General features: G+C 49.6%; 1 protein-coding gene across 1 annotated transcript in view; it reads right to left on the bottom strand.

Annotated features, from left to right (window-relative positions):
• Positions 1-24,959, bottom strand: part of GALNT17 (polypeptide N-acetylgalactosaminyltransferase 17) — a 447,671-nt gene that overhangs the window by 221,340 nt on the left and 201,372 nt on the right. Inside the window, exon 3 of the mRNA XM_047089314.1 lies at positions 17,695-17,861. Within this exon, the coding sequence (XP_046945270.1) occupies positions 17,695-17,861 (167 nt within the window). The remainder of the gene's footprint in view (positions 1-17,694; positions 17,862-24,959) is intronic.

The raw sequence follows: 24,959 nt of genomic DNA, 5'->3' as shown, positions 1-24,959 counted from the left end.
GGTTCTGGCCTCTCTGAGGAGAGGGCCCCGCCCTTGGATCGGTGTCATACCCCTAGAATCGCCTGGCACCAGCCTCCTCTCCATCCCTGATGAAAACTTGCAGCTCACTGCGCTTGGGGGCATTAAGATCACTCAGGGAGAAAACACGGTCTTCAACACAGGGTTTTAGCAGCCATTAGTCACGATGCCCTACATTTCTGCAGTGTCTTTTTTTTTTTTATGAGATTTTAAAAAATCTTGATTTATTTTTGAGAGGGGGAAGGGGCAGAGAAAGAGGGGGACAGAGGATCTGAAGCAGACTCTGCGGACGGCAGCAGGCTGGACGCGGGGCTCCAACCCCTGAGCCGTGAGATCGTGACCTGAGCCGAAGTCGGACGCTTAACCGACTGAGCCACCCAGGTGCCCCCAAATAAGGCATTTTTTAAAAAAAATTACCTTTAAAGTTAAAAAAGGGAAGGTGGAAAAACCTGGTTGCCTGTCCTGGCCGTGAACTATATACAAGGGCTTCACGTTGGTCAAATGGAGATATTAAGTTCCAGAAACAAATCTGGGTTTTGGAGGACCTAAAGTTTGCAAAATTTGGAAGATCGTCTTTCAGGAAAAGAAAATCTCTCTTTCATACGTTTTCCAAAAACACATGGGCTTTGGGGTAAACACATTGTCAGGGGGACCGAGCCAGGGAGAGGTCCCCAAACATCAGTTTCATTAGCTTCAGAGTTGAGCACACCCTGGCCAGGCCGACTTCACGGATGCAGAGTTCCTTTTCACTAATAATCACGACTTTTCAAACATTTCAAACACTATGCTCGTCCGTATCTATAATGAAACATCTAGATGCCGAAACTGCTAAGCAAGCTGACTGAGAGAGTCAGCTAATCACGAGATGCTCCCGGGCACTATTCAGATGTGCTCCCCTTGGGTTTTAACATTTATTTGTTTTCAATTTTTGCTTTACCATTTAACACTTCTTGGCACGAACGAAGTTGCACGTACTGTTGTGGCCACTTGGGCTGGATCAACTCTTTTTACCCGCATGATGACTCTGTTACTATCCCCATTTTATGAGTGGGGGAAAGCAGGCACAGAGAGGGTAAAGTCCTTACCGAAAGTCACGCGGTGACTGTAAGTGTAAGTGACATGGCCGTGCTCTCTGTCATCCTGCCTCCGATTCCTGTGGATGCGAGGCTGTGAAACCCGACGTTGTTCGTCTGCTCACATAGAACTGCACCTCACGCAAGGCCTTTGAGGCTCCAGGTTCGTCCTGGAACTGGCCCTCTCTGTAACTCTGAAGCATCCATTCACTCCCTCTGGGCTTGGTACATGCATTTACCTTTCGAGGCACCTGTCCATGGATGCCGGCTGGCCCTCTCCAGAGAACGAGCCCATGGCTGACGGAGAGGCTCAAAAGGGCTGGGAGGCATCTAGAAGAACCTGCTGAACCCTGAGCTCCTCCAGACAGTCCCACCAGACCCTGAAGGGACAGCAGTGACTCAGGGCCCCTTCTCCACTGTCTCTGAAATCCTGGCCTTTACGAACAGCCATGGAGAGAAAGCGAGCGTGTGAAAATGCATGCTGAAATAACACAGAAGGCAGCTATGATGTATATTTTACTCTCTGAGCAGCTCTCAGCTTTGTGACTTAAATAATGCATTTTCTGACTATGGGACGGAAGAATAAAAAAAAAAAAAAGAGGCGGGAGCAGAAAACTTCAGCAAGAATGGAGGAGATTAAAAAGAGATGTTTTTGCTGTGTGTGAAAGCGTTTTAAAGGCTATTCCATAGCGAGATCAAAGCAAGGACCAAAGAAAGCAAAAGACGAAAAGAAGCAAGAAAAGGGATGTGAGGCACAAAATACCAAAGTGTTAAACTAAATATATCACACAGAGTTGTGCATTCATGAGAGGCGCTTTGAAAAGGAAAGCCATCCCCGATTTCAATTCCTTTGTTAAGAAATTCCTCTCCCCTGCTTCTTCCATTTAAATTTCACCTTAAAAAAAAAAAAAAAAAAAAAGACAAGTAGCCCAAATGGGAAACATCATAATGCCCATAGATGGTGCCTCCAAGTTGCTGCCCCAAATTAAAAGAGCATTCTCCTACCTTGCCCCATCAAAAGGCAGTCGAAAGTCTGGTATTTGCAGCTGATTCTAATAATAACGTGTGAATTTAAGCGATAAAATTTGTCTACAGGCTGGAGTGTGTTTTTCTTTCATTATGTTTCTTATTTACTGTGATATTGATTCTGAATGCTCTGAAGCCGGCAGAAATTTTTCCTTGAAATAGCAAAAGTCACCATCATTAAGGGCAGGGGTGGGGCGGAGGGGGGCGGAGAGCAAAACAGAACACAAGAAACACGAAGCCTTGGAGACAACGGGGTCACATCTTGGCGCTTGGTCACTTCGAGTTTTCTTTAAATGCTATTGGCAAGCCCAGGAATGCAATAACTTAGAGCAAGGCATCTGGTCAGCCCCCTCTTCCCTAGCATCTGGGGACTCTGTATTCAGAGCCCTGAATGCTCCAAGGTCAACGGCAGCGCAGATCCTACGCACAAGGAAGACGCTAGTGCGTGCTCACAAAACAACGGCGCGTGTTGAAGCGTCACGTAGCACGACAGTGTTTCTGTAAATAGCTTTTGTTAGGGTCCCAAAGGCCTGCAGAACCTCGTGTGTCTCTGCTAACCCAGGTGACCACCCAAATGTAGACTACCGCCACTGACCGGGCAGAACAGATATGAGCTGGACTACTGCACAGGAGCATGCTGGCGACACAGGGCAGGGATGTTTTGATGTGGAAAAAGAATGAAAATGGCAAGGTCTCGCGCACAGGGAGTGCTGTGGGGCCGGACGTATCTGTGTTGCATTTACACCGAGCCAGGGGCACCTGGGGAGGCAGGGCCACGCCTGGTCAGAAGCACTCATCTTGAGCTGCCGAATGACACCCACTCTGCATTTGTACATCCCTCGGGGGTGAACTACTGGCAGCTGGTTGTCCTCTCTCGCTCGTGAGAAGAGCAGGAAATCGGCGGCCAGTCAGGACCTACCCTCATGACTCTGAAGGCAGCCATCTTGCCATAAGGACATAAGGGCGAGAGTAAGTAAAGGGTTTGCTCTAGGCTCTCTGCTGGTCTTGGTCACGGGCCTTTCCAGACCCCGTAGCATAGCCTGAGACCAGAGCAAGCAGACCAGAGCTTGGGGCTAAAGTAATCTACAGACACTCGTGTCAATGCCAACTCAAGTACCCAGCTCATTTTTCCAATAAAATATGGTCAAAGCTGGAACACTGCTCTTGGAGGAACAAAGGTGAAAGTGATTTTATTTGGTCGTCCTGATAACTATTTCAACCATCCCTGGGCTTCCTTGCTCCACATCTCCACCTGTCCCACCTCTATCCTGGCGGATCCCCAACCCGGGCTGGGCTATTCAAGCGGCCCTTGGCATCCCTCTTGCTCTGAGGCTGCACAGCATTGCTGGAGAACATCAACACTCTCCTTCCTTAATCCTGTGGCTCGGTGAGGCTCTCAATATCTGAGATGCCCTCTCTCTGAAACTCCAGTCCACCCATCAGTTCTTACACGTCAAATCCCATCTACACCCTTCCCTCTGTGTGCCCCAAGCTTCCCTGCCTCTATTTGAGAACATCTCCCCGCTGTATCTTCTTCCTATTTCCATATGTCCCAAATCTCTCTGGAGACGGCCAGTCATTCGCAAACACTTTTAAATGCCTGGGGCTGACTGGCCCCTAGCCCAACCTCACTCTTATCACTGGGGTGCGTCGGACCCTCCAGCATTCTTACTGGGTTCCTATCAGTGTGAACCCAAAGTCTGACCACAAGGCAAACATTTCAACACATATTCTAGATAACTTCTGGTTCTTGTAGAGTGCAACTATCCCCTTTGGCACTATAGTCACGGACACCAAGGTTAAAACAGAAACTTCTCCTCCACGGGAGGCTGGGTTGGAAGACCAAGAGTTAATCGGATTTTGCACTGAGGGGATGTCACCCAAATGGAATAAATGACCAAAAGAGCTCCTTTGAACCCGCAGGCATCATAAGACTCAGCAGTTGTGTTCTTGGGCACAGAGACGAATATTGCTTTTCGTACAAACATCTGTACGCAAACACTGATAGCAACTTTATTTGCGAAAACCCCCAAACTGAGACAACCCAAGTGTCCTCCGACGGGCCAGGGGTCAAACAGACTGTGGTGAAGCCGTATCACGGAACTCTGTGCAGAAGTCAAAAGGAATGAACTCACTGCACCCCGCAACGTGGGCAGATCTCGGGGGACTCATGCGGCGTGTACAAAGCCAATCACGAAGATTCGATACCGTACACCTCAACCGAGGGAACAGTCTTGCAACAGCAAAACCATAGGCTGCAGAACAGATCAGTGGTTGTCAGGGGTATCGAAGGAGAGCGTCGGGGAGCGTTGAGGTGCCAGGACAGTTCTGTACCTGAATTGTGTTTGGTTATAAGAATCCACACCTGTGATAAACCTGCACAGAACTGTCTCCACACACACGCACCAACACAGACACACACGCGTGTTCAACTGGTGAAATCAGACTAAGCTCCGTGGATGGTACCCAAGTCAGCGCACTTGTTATAAGCCTGCACTAGAGTTCTGCAAGATGGTAACCATTGGGAGAAACTGAGTGGAGACACACAAGACTTCTCATACATTGTTGCAACCTCTTGCAAATTTATAGTTGTTTCAGAATAGCGAGGGGTTTTTGTCTTAGTAGTGAATTTTAAATCCACTTAGGGGGCGCCTGGGTGGCTCAGTCGGTTGAGCGTCCGACTTCAGCCCAGGTCATGATCTCGTGGTCCGTGGGTTTGAGCCCCGCATCGGGCTCTGTGCTGACAGCTCGGAGCCCAGAGCCTGTTTCAGATTCTGGGTCTCCCTCTCTCTCTGACCCTCCCCTGTTCATGCTCTGTCTCTCTCTGTCTCAAAAATAAATAAACATTAAAAAAATTTTTTTTTAAAGCCAGTTAGACTATGAAGCTTTCACTGGGGTTCTTTCACGATCTCCAGTGTAAAGACACACACACTCTCTTTTTTAAATTTTTTAATGTTTATTTTTCGGGGGGGGAGGGGCAGAGAGCGAGGGAGACACAGAATCCGAAGCAGGCTCCAGGCGCCGAGCTGTCAGCACGGAGCCCGACGCGGGGCTCGAACTCACGAACTGCGAGATCATGACCTGAGCCGAAGTCGGATGCTCAACCCAATGAACCACCCAGGTGCCCCTACACTCTCTTTCTTAATCTTTCCCCCTCGTGGCCTGAAAATACATGAGGGGAAACGTAAATACACAACGTAGTTGTGATTACAGACCCACAGAGCAAACGCCGTCACACTGCGGTGATCTGGTAGGGGACAAAACCAAGCATTGTTTCTGATTAGGAAGGCTCTTTACAGGCAAGGGGAAAGGCAGGTGATGTTCCAATAAGGAAGCCTGGCCCGGCACAGGGCATGGAGTTGCATGATAACAAGTTGTCTCCTGGCTGCTTGACTCAGAGCCTCCACCACACAGGGGAAACCGTTATCTTCCAGAAACACAGGACTCCTCCTATCCCCGCAATTATAAACCAGGAAGAAAAGCAAACAATGCCGTCGCGCCGTCTCCAAAATCCCTTCTGGAAGTCCGGAGGGTGTAACCTTCCACGCAGAAAAGTTTTCTAACTCGAACCACCCTGCTTTCACCCTCGGAATGCGCCACCCAAGAGAAGAGCCTGACCGGGTGGGCTGGTCCCCCAGGGAAGGAGTAGGGACCAAGTGGACAACCGTCCTGACCACCAAGAGATGATTCCCGGAGATGAGTGCTTCCTGAGACCTAAACCACGAGAACCAGAGCATCGAAGCCCAAACGCGCACAGCAACGCCGGATGCAGAACCTCCCAGGATGATGTCAGAGGAAGTACAAAAAAGAAAGCTTCGCGCTCGCGCAGTAACTGAACATATTCAGCAATCGCTGTAACTCAGCAGCGTGCGGGGGCCCTGGGAAGGCAGCGCAGAAGGAGCTGTGGTTCTTGCCCTCAAGGGTCTGCCCAGAGATGGGCAGATACGCAAAAGCAAGGCGGCAGGCCAAGTGGGGGGCCAAAGCCCACAGTGATGCCCGGGCAGCAGAGGCGAAGGGCCCCGAACCCTGCCGCAGCTGGGAAATCCGGGAAGGCTTCCCGGGGGGGGTAACCCAGAAGAAGAGTGTCCAAGAGTGATCTGGAGCTGGCAAATCCAATAGCACCGCGAGCACCCTCAGTGGGAACATCCTTTGTCATACCTCCCGGGACTTGCACTGTGGGCTTTTGCAAGGATTAACTCTAAAGCCGACAGTTTAAACCCTGCCTCAAAGCCACTGCTCTCCCCAAAGTACTCAACACCGGAGAAGGTAAGTGCCTTGGCCGACACCACACCAGATTCGACTTTGCTTTTCCCTCCACATGCTATTGCTTAAGAACAAAGAAGGTAATGAGGGAAGTTTTTAAAAAGTAGCTGAAAACTATGGAGAAGACCTATTTGAAAATGCATTAAGGATTATGACAGTAGAAATGAAGAAGACTCTAATGTTCTTTTAATATTATTTTATTCCAGTACTATTTTAAGCCACTTTTGGAGAGAGGGAAGGAGAAGGGGGCGGGGAGAAGGGCAGAGGGAGAGAGATTCTCAAGCAGGTTCCACGCCCAGGGCAGAGCCCAAGGTGGGGCTCGATCCCACGACCCTGGGATCATGCCCTAAACCAAAGTCAAGAGCCGGACACTTAACCCCCTGAGCCACCCAGGTGCCCCACCATTAATACTATTTTGATGGTTGAAGTTACCCCTCATCTGAGTTTGGAAGGCACAATGAACTTCCACAGGAATTTGCAGTTGACATATCCAAAAAGGTGAACTCAGTCCCCCTCCCATACCCACCACTTCTGCCATATCCTTTCAATGTTCATTTATTTTTGAGAGAGACAGAGCATGAGTGGGGGAGGGGCAGAGAGAGAAGGAGGCACAGAATCGGAAGCAGGCTCCAGGCTCTAAGCTGTCACCACAGAGCCCCACGCGGGGCTCGAACTCACAGACCGCAAGATCATGACCTGAGCCGAAGTCAGACGCTTAACTGACTGAGCCACCCAGGTGCCCCTACATCCCCCCTCTTAATGAGTAGCACCAATACCCATCCTGTGCCCGGAGGCAACACCCCTCCATAACTCCTCCCTCCTCTTCCCCCTCCTCCAAAACCAATCAGTCCTCATGTGATTCAGCCGCCATGTTTCCACATCTGAAATATGGTAGCATATGAAAATAGGAAATCTCAAATCGGTCGTTAAAGGATAGAGTATTAAATAAATTGAGATAAGCACATGTTGAGACCAGGGTCTCCAGGCTGAAACTCTTATACCTGAACACGAAAATGTTTAATCCATTGGGAATTGATTTTGAAAAAAACAAAAAACAAAACGATTTACCTGTAAGAAAATATGCATGAATATTTGCGCCCCCTGAGGATGATGAGTAACTTTCTTGGGGCGTCACTAAAAGAAAAGACTAATGGATCTGACTATGTAGAAATGTATAATTTATATTTGTCAAAAAATACAATAAACAAGTTAAAGTCAAAAGCACAGGTTGGGGAGAAACGCCCGTCAGATGACTGTGAAAGAAGTTTATTTAATATCCATAAAGTTCTCACAATTCAGTAAAACGAAGACAAATTCTCCAGGAGAAAAAGAAATGAGGGGTCATCAACTGGCAAATCTCTATCAAAATAAAGACAATTAACCATTTGAAAAAGTTCCCGTCATCACTAGGGTTAAAAAAAAATGTAGATTTAAAAGTATGTCATTTTTCACTCATCAGAACCGTAAAGACAAAAAAGAAATAATGAATCAGTGTCGATGAGAATGCAGAGAAAAAGACACTTTGATATCCTTCTCGTGGGACAGACCACATATCTGGAGAGCAATTTATCAATCCATATTAAAAGTTCTTAAAAACTGGGGTGCCTGGGTGGCTCAGTGGGTTAAGCGTCCGACTTCGGCTCCGGTCACGATCTCACCATCCGTGAGTTTGAGCCTCTCGTCAGGGTCTGTACTTACAGCTCAGAGCCTGGAGCCTGCTTCAGATTCTGTGTCTCCCTCTCTCTCTGCCCCCTCCCTCACACTCTGTCTCTCTCTGACTCTTAAAAATGAACAAACGTTAATTATTTTTTTTAATTATTAAAAATTAATATGGAATTTTGGGGGGAAGATGAATTTAACTCATGAATGTGACATGCTTCCCTGAAGCATAAACCCCGAAAACACTGATTTCTTTTTTAATATCAAAGAAACCCACACATGCTTTCCCAGGGTCAGAGAAAACACAAGAGGAGACACCAGCCACAATACCGGGGAAGCTGGAAAGTGGTAGAAAGTGCGCTGAGAGATGTCTAGCAGCCGACCTCCAGCTACCATGGGAAACACTGAGAAACCAATTCAACATACACCGGAGAATCCTCGAGAGATAATGAAGCCAGCCGCACCGGGTACCTCTTGAACTGGGGGTGACTAAACTGGGGAAACAGAAATGAGGGGCACCAGAAGGAAGGCCATTCGAAAGGAAACTGATCACTAGATCCCCTTCCCTACCCTGTGCTCCAGCCCCTGCGACCCTCTACTGTCAAAACTGGCGGCGATCCTGAGCAGACAGCAGGCTCACCAGACCTCGGCGGGGGGCCTCAGCTCGGGGAGACAGAAACCAAACAGCAAAGAGCAAAAACCGTGTGGAACCAGACTGTGCAGGGAGAAAAACTGAAAACCAAAACAAAAGACGAAATATTATTAATATCCTCCAGGGGATAGGAAAACATATTGCTTCTATTAAATAAGAACAATATGCTATAAAAAGGAACTCTCAGAGAATAAAAATGGGCACTTGGAAGTAAAATCATGATGGCAGAGATAAAAAAAACTGACTAGAAGGGAAGGAAGATAAAACTCAAGAGAGAGCAAACAAAGCTGGGCAAAAATATAAGGAAAGATAAGGTGGCAGAGAAAAAATAGAAAATTAAAGGCTCCACCCAAGAGGCTTTACTAATGGAATAGTGGGAGACGTTGAAATAGAGAAACGAGGAAAATGGGGAGGGATTATCAATGGAATGTTCCAAGAAATTTTCCGGAAACTGACAGACATTAGATTCCAGATTGAAGCCACTAAACTGACCCACACTAAGGCTCATCATCGTGGATTTCAAAACTCTGGGGACAAAATGGAGGATTCCACCAGCTTCCAGAAAGGAGAACACACACACACGCACACACACACACATGCGCGCGCGCGCACACACACACACACACACACACACACACACGATCAGAAATCGGAATGCCTTTGGCTCCTCTACGAAACATTGAAAAAAGATAATGAAGCCAAAACATCAAAATCTGAAAGAAGGGAATATCTGTCTCAACCAGGCCATCGATCACACAGAAAATGAGGATAAAGCTTTCTTCAGACACGGATGATCTCAAAAGACTTTATCTTCCTCGTAGTCCCTTAATGAGGCTCCTAGCTGTTATGTTGCACCAAAACAAGTACATAAACCAAGAAAAGAGAAAAGCCTGGAATTTAGCATAGGAGAGGGGGCAAAGGAGGTCCCCAGGAGGATGGTGAGGAGGGATCCAAGGTGACAATGACCTATAGCCACTGCAGCCAACTGTCCACAGCGGGGCAGCAGGACTCGAGGCGGACACATGGCGAGTTGCCATTACTCTTGCTTCTGCAAACTCACCTCATTTTCGACTGAGGATAGATTGCTTGAATGAGCCCAGAACTTTCAATATGAATTGATAAATTGTTCAGATATGCGGTTCTGTCCCATGAGAAGGATATGAGAGTCTTTTTTCTCTGTATCCTCACCGACACGGACTCTTACTAATCTTTGTCATCTTTGCTGCTCTGATGAGTCAAATGATGTCTGAATGAGGATAGATTGTCCCCATTCTTCCCTATAATGGGATATTCTGACCACAGGCTGACATAGTCTGTGCTCTCTCTCGCCATGCCCGCTGCCTGGATCAGCGGAGGACATTCATTTCATCCCCCAGACGTGGTCTGCTTCGACCTCCTTCTAAGAGTAGGCAATGCGCCTTGATGAGGTCACCGGCAGAAAACACAGAGCAGCCATTCCTTCGGTCCCGATTTTTGCCTTATCCCCAGCACTGGTGCACACAACAGCCTGCCAGACGTCCCCACAAGGGTGTGTCCTGTGTTTCCCTGAGCTCGCTCGTGACTTAGCTGTCTTCTCCAGAAGAAGACTTTGTAAACAATTAAGATAGTACACGGGTCAGTACTCTTGTTCTTGACATGATAGGATATCAGGCATTTCGTAAAAAAGTGCACGAAAAGAATAAAGGGGCCAGGAAAACTTACTTCCAGTAAGAAGTAAAATTGTCACTACTTGAAGGTGACGTGACATTACAGGCAGAAAGCTCTGAAGAATACACACACACACACACACACACACACACACACACAATCAGAGCTAAGAAACAAGTTTAGCAACGTAGAAGAATACAAGATCAATATACAAAAATCAGCTGCATGTCTATACACGAGCAGTGAGTAGTCCAAAAATGAAATAAAGAAAGCAATTCTACTTACAATTCTACTTACAATTCAACATCAAAAATAATAAAATATCTAGGAATAAATTTAGACAAAGAAGGCAAGACCTGTAGGGGAGCCTCGGTGGCTCAGTCAGTTAAGCATCCGACTCTTGATTGTGGCTCTGGTCATGATCTCAGAGTTGTGGGATCGAGCCCTGCATCAGGATTCACGTTCAGCAGGATTGGGATTCTCTCTCCTTCTCACTCTGCCCCCTCTCCTTCATGCATATGTGTGTGCTCTCTCGCTCTCTCTCAAAATAAATAAATAAACATTTTTAAAAAAAAAAAAACAAGAAGACTTGTATATTGAAAATTATAAAACATTGTTTAAAGAAATTAAAGAAGATCTAAATAAATAGAAAGGCCCTCCATGTCATGGTAATCTCTACACCCAACATGGGGCTCCAAATCACAACCCCAAGATCAAGAGTTCGCACACTCTGCTGACTTAGCCAGCCAGGTACCAAAGACATTCCATGTCATGGATTGGAAGTATTAATATTGCTAAGATGACAATACTTTTCAAATTGACCTATAGATCCAATGCAAAATCCCTGACAAAATTCCAACTGCCTTTTTGAAGCAATGGACAAACGTGTCATATGTCACATGTGGGACCCAGAATTCACATGTCAACACGTGGGACCCAGAATGGACAAAACAATACTGAAAAAGAAGAATAAGTCTGGAAGACTCACTTCCTGATTCTTAAAACTTGCTATAAAGGAAGAGTTATAAAGACAAGGCAGTACTCACACAGGGATAGACACATAGATCAATGACATAGGACTTAAAGTCCAAAAATAAACCCTTACACTTACAAGGCTATTTATTTTTGACATGGATGTCATGACCATTCAATGGGAAAAAGAACAGTTCCTTCAACAAATGGTACTGGGACAACTGAATATCCTCATGGGACAAAAAAATAATAATAATTTGGACCCCTACCTCAAACCATACACAAACATGAATTCACAATGGATATGGAGCTACATGTAGGAGCTAAAACTCCAAGACACTTAGAAGAGAATATAGGTGTAAATCTTTGTGACCTTGGACTAGGCAATGGTTTCCTAGATATGACACCAAAAGCTCAAGCACCCAAAGAAAAAAATAAAAAACTTGACTTTCATGACCATGAAAAGCTTTTGTGCATCAGAGGACACTATCAATAAAGAGAAAAGACAATCCACAGAACGGAAGGAAATATCTGCAAATACATTTGCAAAATTACGTACAGAATATATTTGATAAGAGTGTGTGCCCAGAAGACATAAGCAATTACAACTCAACACTAAGAAGACAAATAACCCATTTTAAAAATCGGCAAAAGGGGGCGCGAGGGTGGCTCAGTTGGTTAAGCGTTCCACTTCGGCTCAGATCATGATCTCAAAGTTCATGAGTTCAAGCCCCGCGTCGGGCTCTGTGCTGACAGCTCGGAGTCAGGAGCCTGCTTCAGATTCTGTGTCTCCCTTTCTCTCTCTGCCCTTCCCCCACTCGCACTCTCTCTCTCACTCAAAAATAAATAAACATTCAAAAAATAATAAATAAACAAACAAATACATAAATAAATAAAATTCAAGTTGACAAAAGATTTCAATAGACATTTATCCAAATAAGACAGACTAATGGGGGCGCCTGGGTGGCTTAGTCGGTTGAGCATCCTACTTCGGCTTAGGTCATGATCTCACGGTTTGTGGGTTCAAGCCCCGCGTCGAGCTCTGTGCTGACAGCTCAGAGCCTGGAGCCTGCTTCGGACCCTGTGTCTCATTCTCTCTCTGCTCCTCCCCCACTTGTGCTCTGTCTCTCAAAAATAAATAAGAGTAAAAAAAAAAATTAAATAAAAAGACAGACTAATGGCAAGCAAGCACACGAAAAGATGCTCAAAATAATCAGTCATTAGAGAAATGCAAATAAAACCATGAGATACCACCTTACACGCACCACGGTGGCCTTTGTGTGTTTTTTTTTAAAGGAAAATAACAAATGTTGAGGATGTGGCGAAACTGGGACTTCATACATTGCCAGTAGGAATGCAAAATGGTGCTGCTCCTGCGAAAAACCGTGTCGTTGGGGAAAACAGTCTGATGGCTTCTCAAGATATGAACCGTGGAATTATCACAGGACCCAACGATTCCACTCCTAGGTAGGTACCCAAAAGAACTGAAAACATTCCACACGACAACTTTTAAATGAACGTTCCTAGCAGTATTATTCGTAACAACCAAAAAGCAGGAACGCCCCACCTATCCATCAACGGAAGAATACAGAAAGGTCATGTGCTACCTCCACACAACCGAATGTCGCTGCGCCACAAAAAGAAATGACGTAAATCCATGCCACCACACGATGAACTTGGGCGACAGTACGTTGCACGAAACAAGACAGACACCAAAAGCTACAGGCTGTACATTTCATTGATAGCAAATGTCCAGGAGAGGCAAATTCATAGAGACAGAAATACTTGGTGGTTGCCCCAGGACCTGGGAGAGATGGCTAAAGAGGTCCAGGATCTCTTCAGGGGGGACGATGAAAATATTCCGGAATTAGATCGTGGTTACAGTTGCAAAACGTCGTGAATATACTGAAAGCCACCGAACTATACATACTTCATAAGGGTGTATTTGATGTTATGTGAATTCTATCTCAATTAAAAGTAAGGGACAAGAGGGTCACCTGGAGGGTTCAGTCCGTTAAGCATCCAATTCTTGATTTCGGCTCAGGTCATGATCTCACGGTTTGTGGGCTTGAGCCCCGCGTGGGGCTCTGCGCTGACAGCTCAGAGCCTGTTTGGGACTCTCTCTCTCCCTCTCTCTCTGCTCCTCTCCCACTTGCACTCTCTATCTCAAAAATAAATAAACTTAAAAAAAAAAGTAAGGGAAAATCATAAAGGATGACCGTGATGGGGTGTGGCAAGGGTGATGATTGATACAATTCCATGCACCTGAATTCCCTCAGCCTCAACCCCTCAAAGATCAAAGCGGAAAAATGCTGATGATCTGAACAAAGACCAGTGGCTTGGGACATGGCCAGGCGGGATCACGCTCAAGAGGAACTAAGCAGATGCTGAGAAACAGAGCAGAAAGAGAATGAAAAGCCTTCTGGTCTTTGGTGACGAGGTAAAGCCCTTCACTGACAGGAGATAACGAGAAGCAGGTCTGCGAGGCCGAGAGGAGAATGCTAAGTTAGTCATAGGACAGACTGAGCTTACGGTTCAGAGGGACCCTGGCCCTTGAGGAGAGAGAGGACGCAGGTCTGGAGCTCAGGGGAGAGGCTGAATTGCTCTGCGCTGCAGGGATGGATCTGGAGACCATTCACCATGTGCCCATGGGAGGAAGCGCCCCGCGTGTCCCGACGCTGAGAATCATGAGTGATCCCCTCGAAGCAGGGAGCCAAGGCAGAGAAGACAGCGGTGCTGGGGTCTCAGGAGGAGACAAGTGCCAGGAAGGAAGCCACCAACAATGTCAGACGTGGCCGGATCAGAGCAGGAAAGTGCCCGCTGGACTGGGTGCGCCGCGATCACTGGTAAATTTTGCCCGAGGGATTTCGGTTTAATGTACAGGAGCACAAAGAATTGCATCTTACTTGGGTTTAACTTGGGTCAACATCAGTATTCAAGCCGAATGAAACAAATGTAAAAACAAACCTAACAAGTGAAAGACCCTGACTTACCTGTACACACAGGTCCTGAGCCTTCTGGCTTTATTCACACACTCCCTGGACCAGGTGGTTTTTCTTTCTTTCCTTCCTTGCTTCCTTCCTTCCTCCCTCCCTCCCTCCCTCCCTTCCTTCCATCTCTCTCTCTCTCTCCTTTTTCCTTTCTTTCTCTGTTTTCTTCTTTCTTTCTTTCTTTCTTTCTTTCTTTCTTTCTTTCTTTTTTTTTCCTGATAAAGCTTGGTTTCCCTTTAATGGATATGATAACATACAGGTGTGGGATTCTAGTTCCCACCTGAGCCAGGCATGACTGGCTTGAGAATGGACAACTCTACCCTCATGAAAATGATGTCTGCAGATCTTTTTTGATAAAAAGAGAACTATGATGCTTCACAGTTCGGGGGGGGAAACAGGATGAATATTGTTTTTACTATAGGATCTTAACTATGTAACACCTGCATTAAAAAAAAAGAAGGGAGTGGGGTGCCTGGGTGGCTCAGTTGATTAAGTGTCCGACTGCGGTTCAGGTCATGATCTCGTGGTCCGTGGGTTCAAGCCCCACGTCGGGCTCTGTGCTGACAGCTCAGAGCCTGGAGCCTGCTTTGGATTCTGTGTCTCCCTCTCTCTCTCTCTCTGCTCCTTCCCCGCTCACACTCTGTCTCTCTCTCAAAAATAAATAAACATTAAAAAAATTTTTTTTTAAAAAAGAAAGGGAGGGGGAACCTTTGGCTGGCTCAGTTGGTTGAGCATCAGACTTTTGATTTTGGTTCAGGTCATGATCCCAGGGTCGTGGGATCAAGCCCCATGTCAGGCTTTGCACTGAGCATGGAGCCTGCTTGAGATCTCTCTCTCTCTCTCTCTCTCAAATAAAAAAACATTTTTAAGAAGGGGAGAACAGGGGGGAATGAACAGTTGCCTTCAGTTACTCTCTGCGGTATTTGTATTTTCCAGTTACTTTTTGATACGTTCAAAGTTTCCTACAAAGAGAGCACGCATTACTTTTAAGATCGGAAAATACAGTAAGGCTGGGGAAAAATGGTTTAATCAAACTTGAGCAGAAGGTAAGCAGGGATAACAATATTAAGGTTAGATGAACTAAATTCGAGGCAAGGAAAAAAGTATGCTTTTAAGATAAAGGGAGTATTACATCAGGGTGATAGCCACCACTAACGATGAAACCACACAGGCACGAATCTACAGTTACCAAAGAAACTGACAACGAGATACAGAAATCAAGCATTATTAGGGACATGGGAAGGAAAAGTCATCGTAGGAGGAGATTTGAAAACACCATCATCAAAAAGCCTTAAGAAAATAAACTCGTAGTCTATCTAAATACACAAAATTGATGTCTGGCAGGAATTCAATTCCATGATTACAGTGTGTGTGGGGGGGTCTTTTCAAGTGTATATAGAACATTTACAAAACTCGATAATACCAGTCACAAAGAAAATCTCAACAGAGAAAAAAAATGTTAAGTCCCTCTTGCAGTTAAAGAGAAGGTATTTCTAGCCTGGAGAAAATACAGAAGCTAGAAGGAAGGACAGAAAAGGGGGAAAGAGTGTTAATATAGTCTCCTCCTGGTCCACCGGGATTTGCAGGGTGGGTGGGGGGACAGAGGAGGATGAATGGGAATTAACTTGATGATCAGGCTGGACCGAATATCTCTCCCACCCCGTTTCTCACCCACCGAACAGCTTTATTTAAATGCGAACCCCTGAGATGGTAACTCAGTGGTTCTCAACTGTGTGGTTCCTGTAGGGGCAGGATCAGCACCTCCTGGGAATTTGTAAGAAATGCACATTCTCAGCCCTACTCCAGACCTCCTGGAGCAGAATTTCCTCCAGGGTGGGGCTCCAGGAGGTTCTGAGCGGAAAGCCGAAGAAGGTGCCTAAGTACCCCGGGAGCAGACTGGCTCAGAAGAGGAGTGGGCTTTATACCCCTGGCTCCCAGAGTCCCCCAAGTGGGATTAAGCTGCCTCAGCCACAGGGGCCACCTGCATCTCACGCCCTTCCTGTCCTACTTCCCCCCAGCCCCTCGAGGTGTTCTCTCCCCCTCGCAAATCAACTGACACACTCAAATCTTTGTCTCAGGGTCTGCTCCTGGGGGAGCCCAAACTAAGACGCCCACCAGAGACCAGAGTTTCCATTCTGGTTGAGACCAGCTTGGACCCCCATTTCTCTCTGGTTGAGCTCCGCCAAGATCTCCTCAGGGGAGGGAGCCCCACTGGCCGTGGGTCCTCACCCCAATGCCGTCCGGCACCCCGCTTTCTCTGGGTGTGCGAGCTCTTCTCTGCCCCGCCTCCTGCCACAAGGCCACTTAGCCCCCCCACACACTTGCCCTTTGCAAGCCTCGTTCATCTTTGTCACTCACTCCCAGGCTGGGTGAGACTCACCGAGGGCCGATGCCAGACGGGCCCTGAGAAACCCCATCCTATCCAGCACCGTGGGAGGCCAGTTGTGCAAGACGGGGAGGTATCATGTGCTACGTGCTGGGTAGGTAGGGGAATGGGTGCTGGGGGAGCACCCAGCTAGGGATGGCACCAGACCATTTCTTTTTTTTTTTTTTTTTTTAATTTTTTTTTTTAATTTTTTTTTTTCAACGTTTATTTATTTTTGGGACAGAGAGAGACAGAGCATGAACGGGGGAGGGGCAGAGAGAGAGGGAGACACAGAATCGGAAACAGACTCCAGGCTCTGAGCCATCAGCCCAGAGCCCGACGCGGGGCTCGAACTCACGGACCGCGAGATCGTGACCTGGCTGAAGTCGGACACTTAACCGACTGTGCCACCCAGGCGCCCCAACACCACCAGACCATTTCTAGGTGCCCCCAGAATTTCATTTTTTATTTTACCTCTTGGGAAAGGACGGTGGCAGTGGGTAGGGCTGGGGCAGGGCGTGGGGAAGAATCTAGGCGCTCCTTGTCATCTGCTTTAGGTAATATGAAGAAGGGAAAATGAGTCCATCTATGTGGTCAGTAACTTCTTTTTTTTTCTTAATGTTTATTTATTTTGAGAGAGAGCAAGAGAGAGCATGAGCAAGCTGGGGAGGGGCAGGGAGAGAGAGGGACAGAGAGAATCCCAAGCAGGCTCTGTACGGTGAGCGCGGGGCCCGACATGGGGCTCGATTCCACGAGCCAAAGCTGAAATCAAGAGCTGGACGCTTAACCTACGGAGCCACCCAGGGTGCCCTGCCAGTCATTTATTCCTAAGAGCCCTGCAGGCCTCGAGGTCTAACGGGCCAGTGCTCGTGCGCCCAGATGTCTTCCTCTCTGTAGCGATGCCCCAGGGACAGGAGACAAAGACAGGTGGACTCGTGTTACAATGCAAGTGGCATTTTCCCCCTTGCTGACACGGCGCGCCCCCAGGATCCTCTCCAAAACACTCGTGCAGCTCGGCGGCCCCCATACCTTCGTCACTGTTGTCGTCCACCAGGATGATTTCCTTCAGCAGGTGCGTCGGCGTGTGGTTGACCGCGCTGTGGACTGACCGCAGGATCACTGACAGGGCCTCGTTCACGAAGATGAAAATGATGGAGATCTGGGGCAGCTCCTTGGAGTACTTCAGCTCCTTGCACCTGGGGGAAGAGAGCCAGCCGAGTAGAGTCAGAGGAAGGCGGAAGGCATGGGCGCTGCGGATGGACACGGCCCACGTGCGCCCAAGGTGTGCGTCACCAGTTCCCTCCGGGCCCCGCTTGGCTGAGAACAAAGACTGGAACCTAAGGAGGAGATCGTTAAGGGGTCCAGCCCCAATTCTCCTCAACCTGCCGCCCCAAACGAACCAGAAGCAGCAGTCTCGGGTACGTATCTCGCGTCTCCCAGGCGGCCCGGGTGCCCGTCCACACCGCCTGGTCCCACTTCAGTGCCCACCTGCCCCACTCCCTACTCGGGCACCTGCGTTTCCATGCCTGGAACCTGCTTTGCTGCCGCCCCACCCCCATCTGCTCCCATCCAGCGGCGGCCAGGAGTTGAGGCATGAACACCCCAGCTCGCTCACCCCAGGAGCAGGCTGACTCCAAGGGCAGCGGTTTACAAGGGCTCCCAGGGTCCCCCCAGCGAAACGAGGGAGGGTTCCCCCTCCATCACCCACAGTGGCCATCTGCATACCACACCCTTCGGGGGATGCCTTCCCTTCCAGGTCCTACTGCCCCACGCCCCTGGTGGTGTTTGCTCTCTCCACCTTCCGAATCAATGGTGCACTCAAACCTTAGTCTTAGGGTCTGCTTCTGGGGGAGCCCAAACCAAGCAGCCCGCTCGGGTGGAGCCTGCATTCTAGAATCAGACACGAAAGGCACATGTAAATAATCGTATTCAAGGAAGCGGGTCCTCGGCCTGCATAGGAGCGTGCTGCCGGGTACACCCCAACTCTTCCGGCACGCGTTCCTAGAATCTCCTGGGGGGGGGCAGGAGACGGGACCGCCTGCCTTTGAGGTCCTCCCTCCTATGACCCAGCAGCTCCCCCCTTCCTGAAAACCGGAATAAAAGAGAAGAGTCCTTTTCACCCAGGCTGGACACAGGGGTGTCGAGCTCTGGCCTCCCTGGAGCTCCCGGTGATGCAAGCTTGATACCCAGAGAACATGCCGTGCGTGGCTCAGTCGTGGGAACCCCGCGCTCCGTCCAGGGGAGCACTCACGAATGTGGTCCTCTGCTTAGGCTGAGCCGCATTGGAAATGCCAAGCGGAAACCAAATAGCATGGGAGAGGGCGCTAAGGCATTTCAATACATTCTCCTCCTCCTCCGATCGTGTGAGATCGGACAATATATAGCACAGGTGTTAGAGGAGAAAACAAAGGCAACGAGCTGAAGGAATGGAGTGAGGGGGAAGAGCACTGAAGAAAGAGCAAGAAAAACGGCTGTTTTTTATGCGGAACAGCTTGGGCTGTGTCGGGCCGTATTAATCAGGCAGGCAATTTTCGGAAGAAAATAAAGTTTTGTTACAAGATACATTTGTGTCTCCTGGAGGAGAACGTCCAGGGATCCATTGATCATGCAGCCTCATTTTTACCACGTCGCTGTAAATTCACTTCTGGGGCTGCCAGGGAGATTAGAATGGTTATTGACGGGCTCCCGGGCAGTCGGCGGGAATCATCTCATTTGCTGCATGGGGATCCGAGGGAGGAGGGCACCCCAGAAGGTCCCTCCGAGCCCCCTCGACCAACCCGGGCAGCTTACTCACCAGCCCGTCCCTGTGAGCACACATTCCGGACGCGCCCACCTATTCCCAGTGCTCAGCCCCAGGGCTCGTGTCTTTGGTCCTTGGTTTTTTTTTATTTATTTATTTATTTTTTTTTATTTTTTTTTTCAACGTTTATTTATTTTTGGGACAGAGAGAGACAGAGCATGAACGGGGGAGGGGCAGAGAGAGAGACACAGAATCGGAAACAGGCTCCAGGCTCTGAGCCATCAGCCCAGAGCCCGACGCGGGGCACGAACTCACGGACCGCGAGATCGTGACCTGGCTGAAGTCGGACGCTTAACCGACTGCGCCACCCAGGCGCCCCGGTCCTTGGTTTTTAACAGCTTCTGGCGCTTGGAACGCAGAAGCAGAAAGACCAGATTGCAGTGTCCCAGCACCTTCTTCTCCACCCACGGGCAACGGGGTCATGATGCAATCAGGACTGAGTTCTGAGTCAAGCCTCTGGGCTAGAGCAGGCAACTCCCGCCCCCAGGGTAAAGTGGAAAATGGGGGAGCCTCAAAGCCCCCACCCTGCCCCTTCATGGGCCAAGGTGGCCATTTGGTAAATCATGGTGGGGGGGGGGGGACAGGGATTTCAAAAATGAGAAAGCGCTCCGTCACACACGGGGTACACTGTTCATAGGTCTTCACCTCTAAGACTGTCAAAATAATCCGCACCACACCTAGCTGTGGTGCTTGCCTGAGACCTCACAAGGGTCATCTGAGAGCCCCGTGACAATGCAACATACCAACTAATGGAAGGACCCAGTCTGCCCGGCTGCCCCCCCAGCCCCCCCTTTCGGCTCCTCCGTTCCCTTCTGTATGCTCCCCAACGCATGGGCCAGGCTTCCAGAGTTTTCACGCAGCCCAGACCCTCCTTGCAGGACCCACCCAGGAGTCTCCTCCCCAGCCTGGCCACCCGGGTCTCTATCCTTGCCCAGCTGACAGTGCACCTCTCCTGGGCCCCATGTCCTCAGGCTTTCCCAACGGGCAGACGAGATGAATACAGTCACTGTCATAAAAATCAGCGTTCTTTCCTTGGTCTTTTTTTTTTTTTTTAAGTGTATTTATTTATTCACTGAGGTTTTTAAGCACGGAGGAGTAGGTGCTGACTCATACACACGTTACTTACAATCACACCCCCGGGGCCAGACAGGGCGGAAGATGAAGGGTGGTTGCTGCGGGGAGAGAGGCTCACTGGCCGTAGAAATGCAGAGAGAAAGAACAGACCACCAGACCACGGCTCCTGCCCGTAGGACTTGACACTGAATTCCCGCTGTGGCCTGATGACCCACAGCCAAGTGTTCCGTCCCCGAGTCCCCGCAGAGCCGAGGAGGCAGAAGGTGCTGAGCGCCCAGTTGCCCTGGTGGCGTGCACGGTGCTCTCGGGGGTGGCCGGGGGGGCGGGGCAGGCCGACTCGGGGAAGGAGAGGTCGGTTTCAGAGCTTGGCTTCCCGCCCCCATCTGTACAGAGTGGAACACACAGAACCCGACGTGTTTCCTGCCGCCCCGACGGCCTTCCAGCTGCAAAACCCGGGTAGGAGTAGCCTGGAAGGTTGAGGAGGATAAAAGAACGGATTCGGGATCTGCGAGGCACCCAGGAATGAGTGGGCTTCCTCTAGCAACACGGGCTCCCAGAAATCACAGGCCTCCTTTCGGAAACGGGTCAGTGAGCAATAAACAATCTTGTCTTAAAGAAGACGGTTGGCAGGCAAGCTGTCTTAAAGTCTGGATAACTTTTTTTTTTCTTTTTTTTCTTTTTGAGAGACAGAGAGACAGAGCGTGGGGGGGGGAGGGGCAGAGAGAGAGAGAGAGAGAGAGGGAGACACAGAATCCGAAGCAGGCTCCAGGCTTCGAGCTGCCAGCCCAGAGCCCGACGTGGGGCTCGAATCCACGAACCGTGAGATCGTGACCTGAGCCGAAGTCGGACGCTTCACCGACGGAGCCACCCAGGCGCCCATTAAGAAGTCTGGATAATTGTCAATAAACACTTTAGGCCCCGTAGAGAGGCTACAAAGCAACTCAAGCCCAGCCCTCTGCTCCGAGGGCTACGAGGAGAACAGTCCCTGGAAAGCCGATCTCACAGAGAAGAGCGAGCAGAGACAAACAACCAACCTCGTGAGATCTGTCAGACACCTTCTATCCATCCTTACGTCTGTCTGTCCATCTCTCCATATGCCTGGGATACTCCCTTGAACTTGGTAGCTCCCCGAGGGTAACTGTCTCCCCTTCTCTCGGCGCCCTCACAGCAGAGCCATTGGCATTGACTTCATTCAACACCCAAAAAAGTATCCACGACCTCCCTTGGTTGATGCTGAGCGAGGAGAAGAGAGCTGAGGAGAACTGGCCACTTCGGAACCCACCAGGCCTCCAAGCAGGAAATGAAGCCCAAGGAGCTGCCCGTGCCAGGACCTCCTTTTAAGGACAACTTACGTGAGCCCCACGTGGTACATAGATCAGAGGGGCCAAGTGACGCTTGTGACCCAGTTTGCCAACCTGGCAACAAAATGACCCTACAACATCCCCACTGCACTGCTGTAAGAGAATGGAGATGCCACGTGGGCCAGGAGATCTCAGGACCTTACAGAGGAGGATGACGGTAATGTTAGCCAACATTTATACAAGTGCAGGCTGTGAGTCGGAAGTTTCTGGAAGCTTCTATGTACTGTTCTGTCTCATTTAACCCTCACAGCAACCTTCTGAGGTAGGCAGTATTATCATCCCCATTTCACAGAGGAGGAAGCTGGGGGCCCAGAGAGGTGAAGTCACTTGCCCTGAGTCGCACAAGCTGCCTGAAGACAGCAGCAAGGGTGCCTGGAAGGGAACTTCTTCATCTGATGTCTCGACTCTTCCAAACACGGGATAGCACACGGGGCCAGTTCAGGGCAGGCACCCACAGGGCCTGCACTCAGGCTCTACTCCTTATCTCTGGTCCCACTTGGGCATTAATCCCTCGGGTCCTAAGGTGAGGGCTCCCCTTCCAGGGCCTACCCAATCTCTCCTGTCACTCAGCTCACACGGATGGTCACCTCGTGGCCAATCTGCTGGGCCTTCCTGGCTGCTTACCCTGAGCTCTGGCTCTGGGGCGTCTCACTAGGGTGTGGGGACCCGTGGCCGAGCACTGCCCGGGCCCCAATCCTGCCGTCAGTAGCCAAGAGTCCTGGGGTTTGCAGCTAAAACACGTTCAACACTTAGAACAAGGCAGCTTGGAATGCAGTGCGGTAAACGTTAAATGCCGAACGGTTGACGAGGGTCCCTTCTGTTTCCCTTCCGGGGCCTTCCAGAAGACATCTAGCTAAGGTTGTTCACAGATGGAGCAGTGGGGAGCCAGGGCTTGGAACCACAGGGTCACAGCCGGCTCTGCAAATTCCTACCAGGCTGATTCATTTTCATTTTCCAAGTGCACCAGACACATGCATAGGGTCAGAAAGGCCAATTAATAAAGGTTCTTTACAGCGGACATGGAGCCCATGCCCTCTCAGTGCCAGCAGCCCAGAGCGAAACCAGAGGGAGGAAAGAGGGGGGAATCAAACGGAATAGGTAGTTTGAGTCAGGAAACACCACCTCGACTGACCCCAAGCAGCCACAGGCTTGGGGCAGACACATCTTCCCATCCGCTCCTTCCACTGATGTGGGTAGTGGTGGGAGGTGAGGCCTCCTCCTCTATGGCTGCCCGACCTCAGATCCATGTCAAAATGGAGGGTCTGGGTCCTGGAGTGTCTACCTTTCTATTTCTTTTTTTTTTTTTTAATGTTTATTTCTGTCTGAGAGACAGAAAGAGAGAGATGAGGGGCAGAGAGAGAGGGAGACAATCCCAAGCAGGCTCGGAGCTGTCGGCACAGAGCCCGAGGCGGGGCTCGAACCCGCAAACCGTGAGATCATGACCTGAGCCGAAACCAAGAGTCAGACGCTTCACCGACTGAGCCCCCCAGGCGTCCCTACCTTTCAGTTTCTGAACGCGCTTTACGTACGAGAGAAAGCCTGGAACGTACCCGTGTACTACCATCCCCTGGGCTTCCGGAACGAGCACACCAGCTCCCGGGACCTGGATGGCCACACGCTTCCTTGACCTGGGCTCACCCTCCTTGATCCACAGCAGACCCCGCCATCTCCAACTGAGAGGCAAAAGGGCCCCATCCCCAAGAATGCATTGCTGTGGCCCAGCCACTAAGCAAGGGGATTCATTTTCCAAATAGTGGTGCCCACTTGCCAGATACAGGTAATCAGAAAGGAAAAGGCAAATGCGTCAGACGGTCACCTCTTTGCCGCTGCCTGAGTTCCGTGAGCCCGTAAACGCTGAAGGCACATCCTTAACCAAAGACATGGCTCGCGTGTGCCAATCTTAGCTATGCCAAGCCATGGGTTATGGGCAATCAAGAACAGAAATGGGACTCCTCCTTGGAAGCCCTACTGCAAAAATTCCCATGCTCCTGAGTCCGGAAAAGGCCATGAACGTTGACACTACACCTGCCAACTGACACGGAACTTCAGAACGTTCCACTCACTTCCTGTGCCACATCAACAACGGCAACTTCACTTTCCGTCCAGCAAGGAGACAAACCGCTCCCTCCTCTCCCCGGCCCACCGTGGACGCGGGGCCAGATGATGAAGTCAGATCGCAAAGCACATCTAACTGCTTCTAATGCTCAGTTTTACGGGTCAACTTGGCTAGGCCGTGGTCTGTTGGCCACACGTTATTCTAGAGGTTTCTGAAGGTACTTTTTTTTCTCGATGAGACTGACATGTAGATCAGTAGGCCTGGGTTAAAGCAGATTACTCTCCATAATGTGGGTGGGCCTCACCCCATCAGTTGGAAGGTTCGAAGAGAAAAAAAAGACAGGTGCCCCCGGGGGAAAGGGAATTCCTCCCTGGGTCTCCGAGCTGCAGGTGAGCCCTGCAGGTTTTTGGATATGCCAGCCTTCACAATCACGTATGCCAAATTCCTTTAAATAAATGTTTCTCGCTCCCTCTTTAGCTCTCCCTTCCCCCCCTTTCTCTCTCGCTCTCGCTCTCTCTCCATCCATCTGTAAATATAATGATATTTTATATAATGATAGAGACAGATAAAGAGAGAACGTCTCACACCTGCAGCCGATGACAAGACAAAGCCGAGGTTTCCAGTCTTCACGGCCCTCAGAGGACCTGCCCTGAAGCTTCTCTGGAAGGCAGGTCAAAGCCTCCAACCCTACCCCGCCTCCCCACTGCTCTCTGCTTTTACCAGTCTCCCCTCTGGCTCATCTCCCTCCTGCAGGGAAGCGTGCCTCTTAATCCACCGAGGAAATCAAGGCCATCAAGGCCATCGGCAGGAATTTCCAAGAGTGGTCACGGGCCTGTAGCATCAGCGTCGGTCAGCATCCCCCGGCAACCGGGCAGACCCTGGGCCCCCATCCCGATCAAGCTCCGCATCGTGGCTCCTCTGCAGGCCCGGATGAGAGAAGCCACGCACATGTAAGGACCCTCTGTCCCTCCTCCCCCCCCCCCCCCCCAGGAAGCGGAGTCAG

This window comes from Lynx rufus, unplaced genomic scaffold, assembly GCF_022079265.1.
Source record: "Lynx rufus isolate CCGP_SWC_20201006 ecotype Redwood Valley unplaced genomic scaffold, mLynRuf1.p SCAF_27, whole genome shotgun sequence".
Classification (NCBI taxonomy): Eukaryota; Metazoa; Chordata; class Mammalia; order Carnivora; family Felidae; genus Lynx; species Lynx rufus.
Note: the sequence above shows the minus strand (reverse complement) of the source record. Positions and strands in the feature narration are given on the sequence as shown.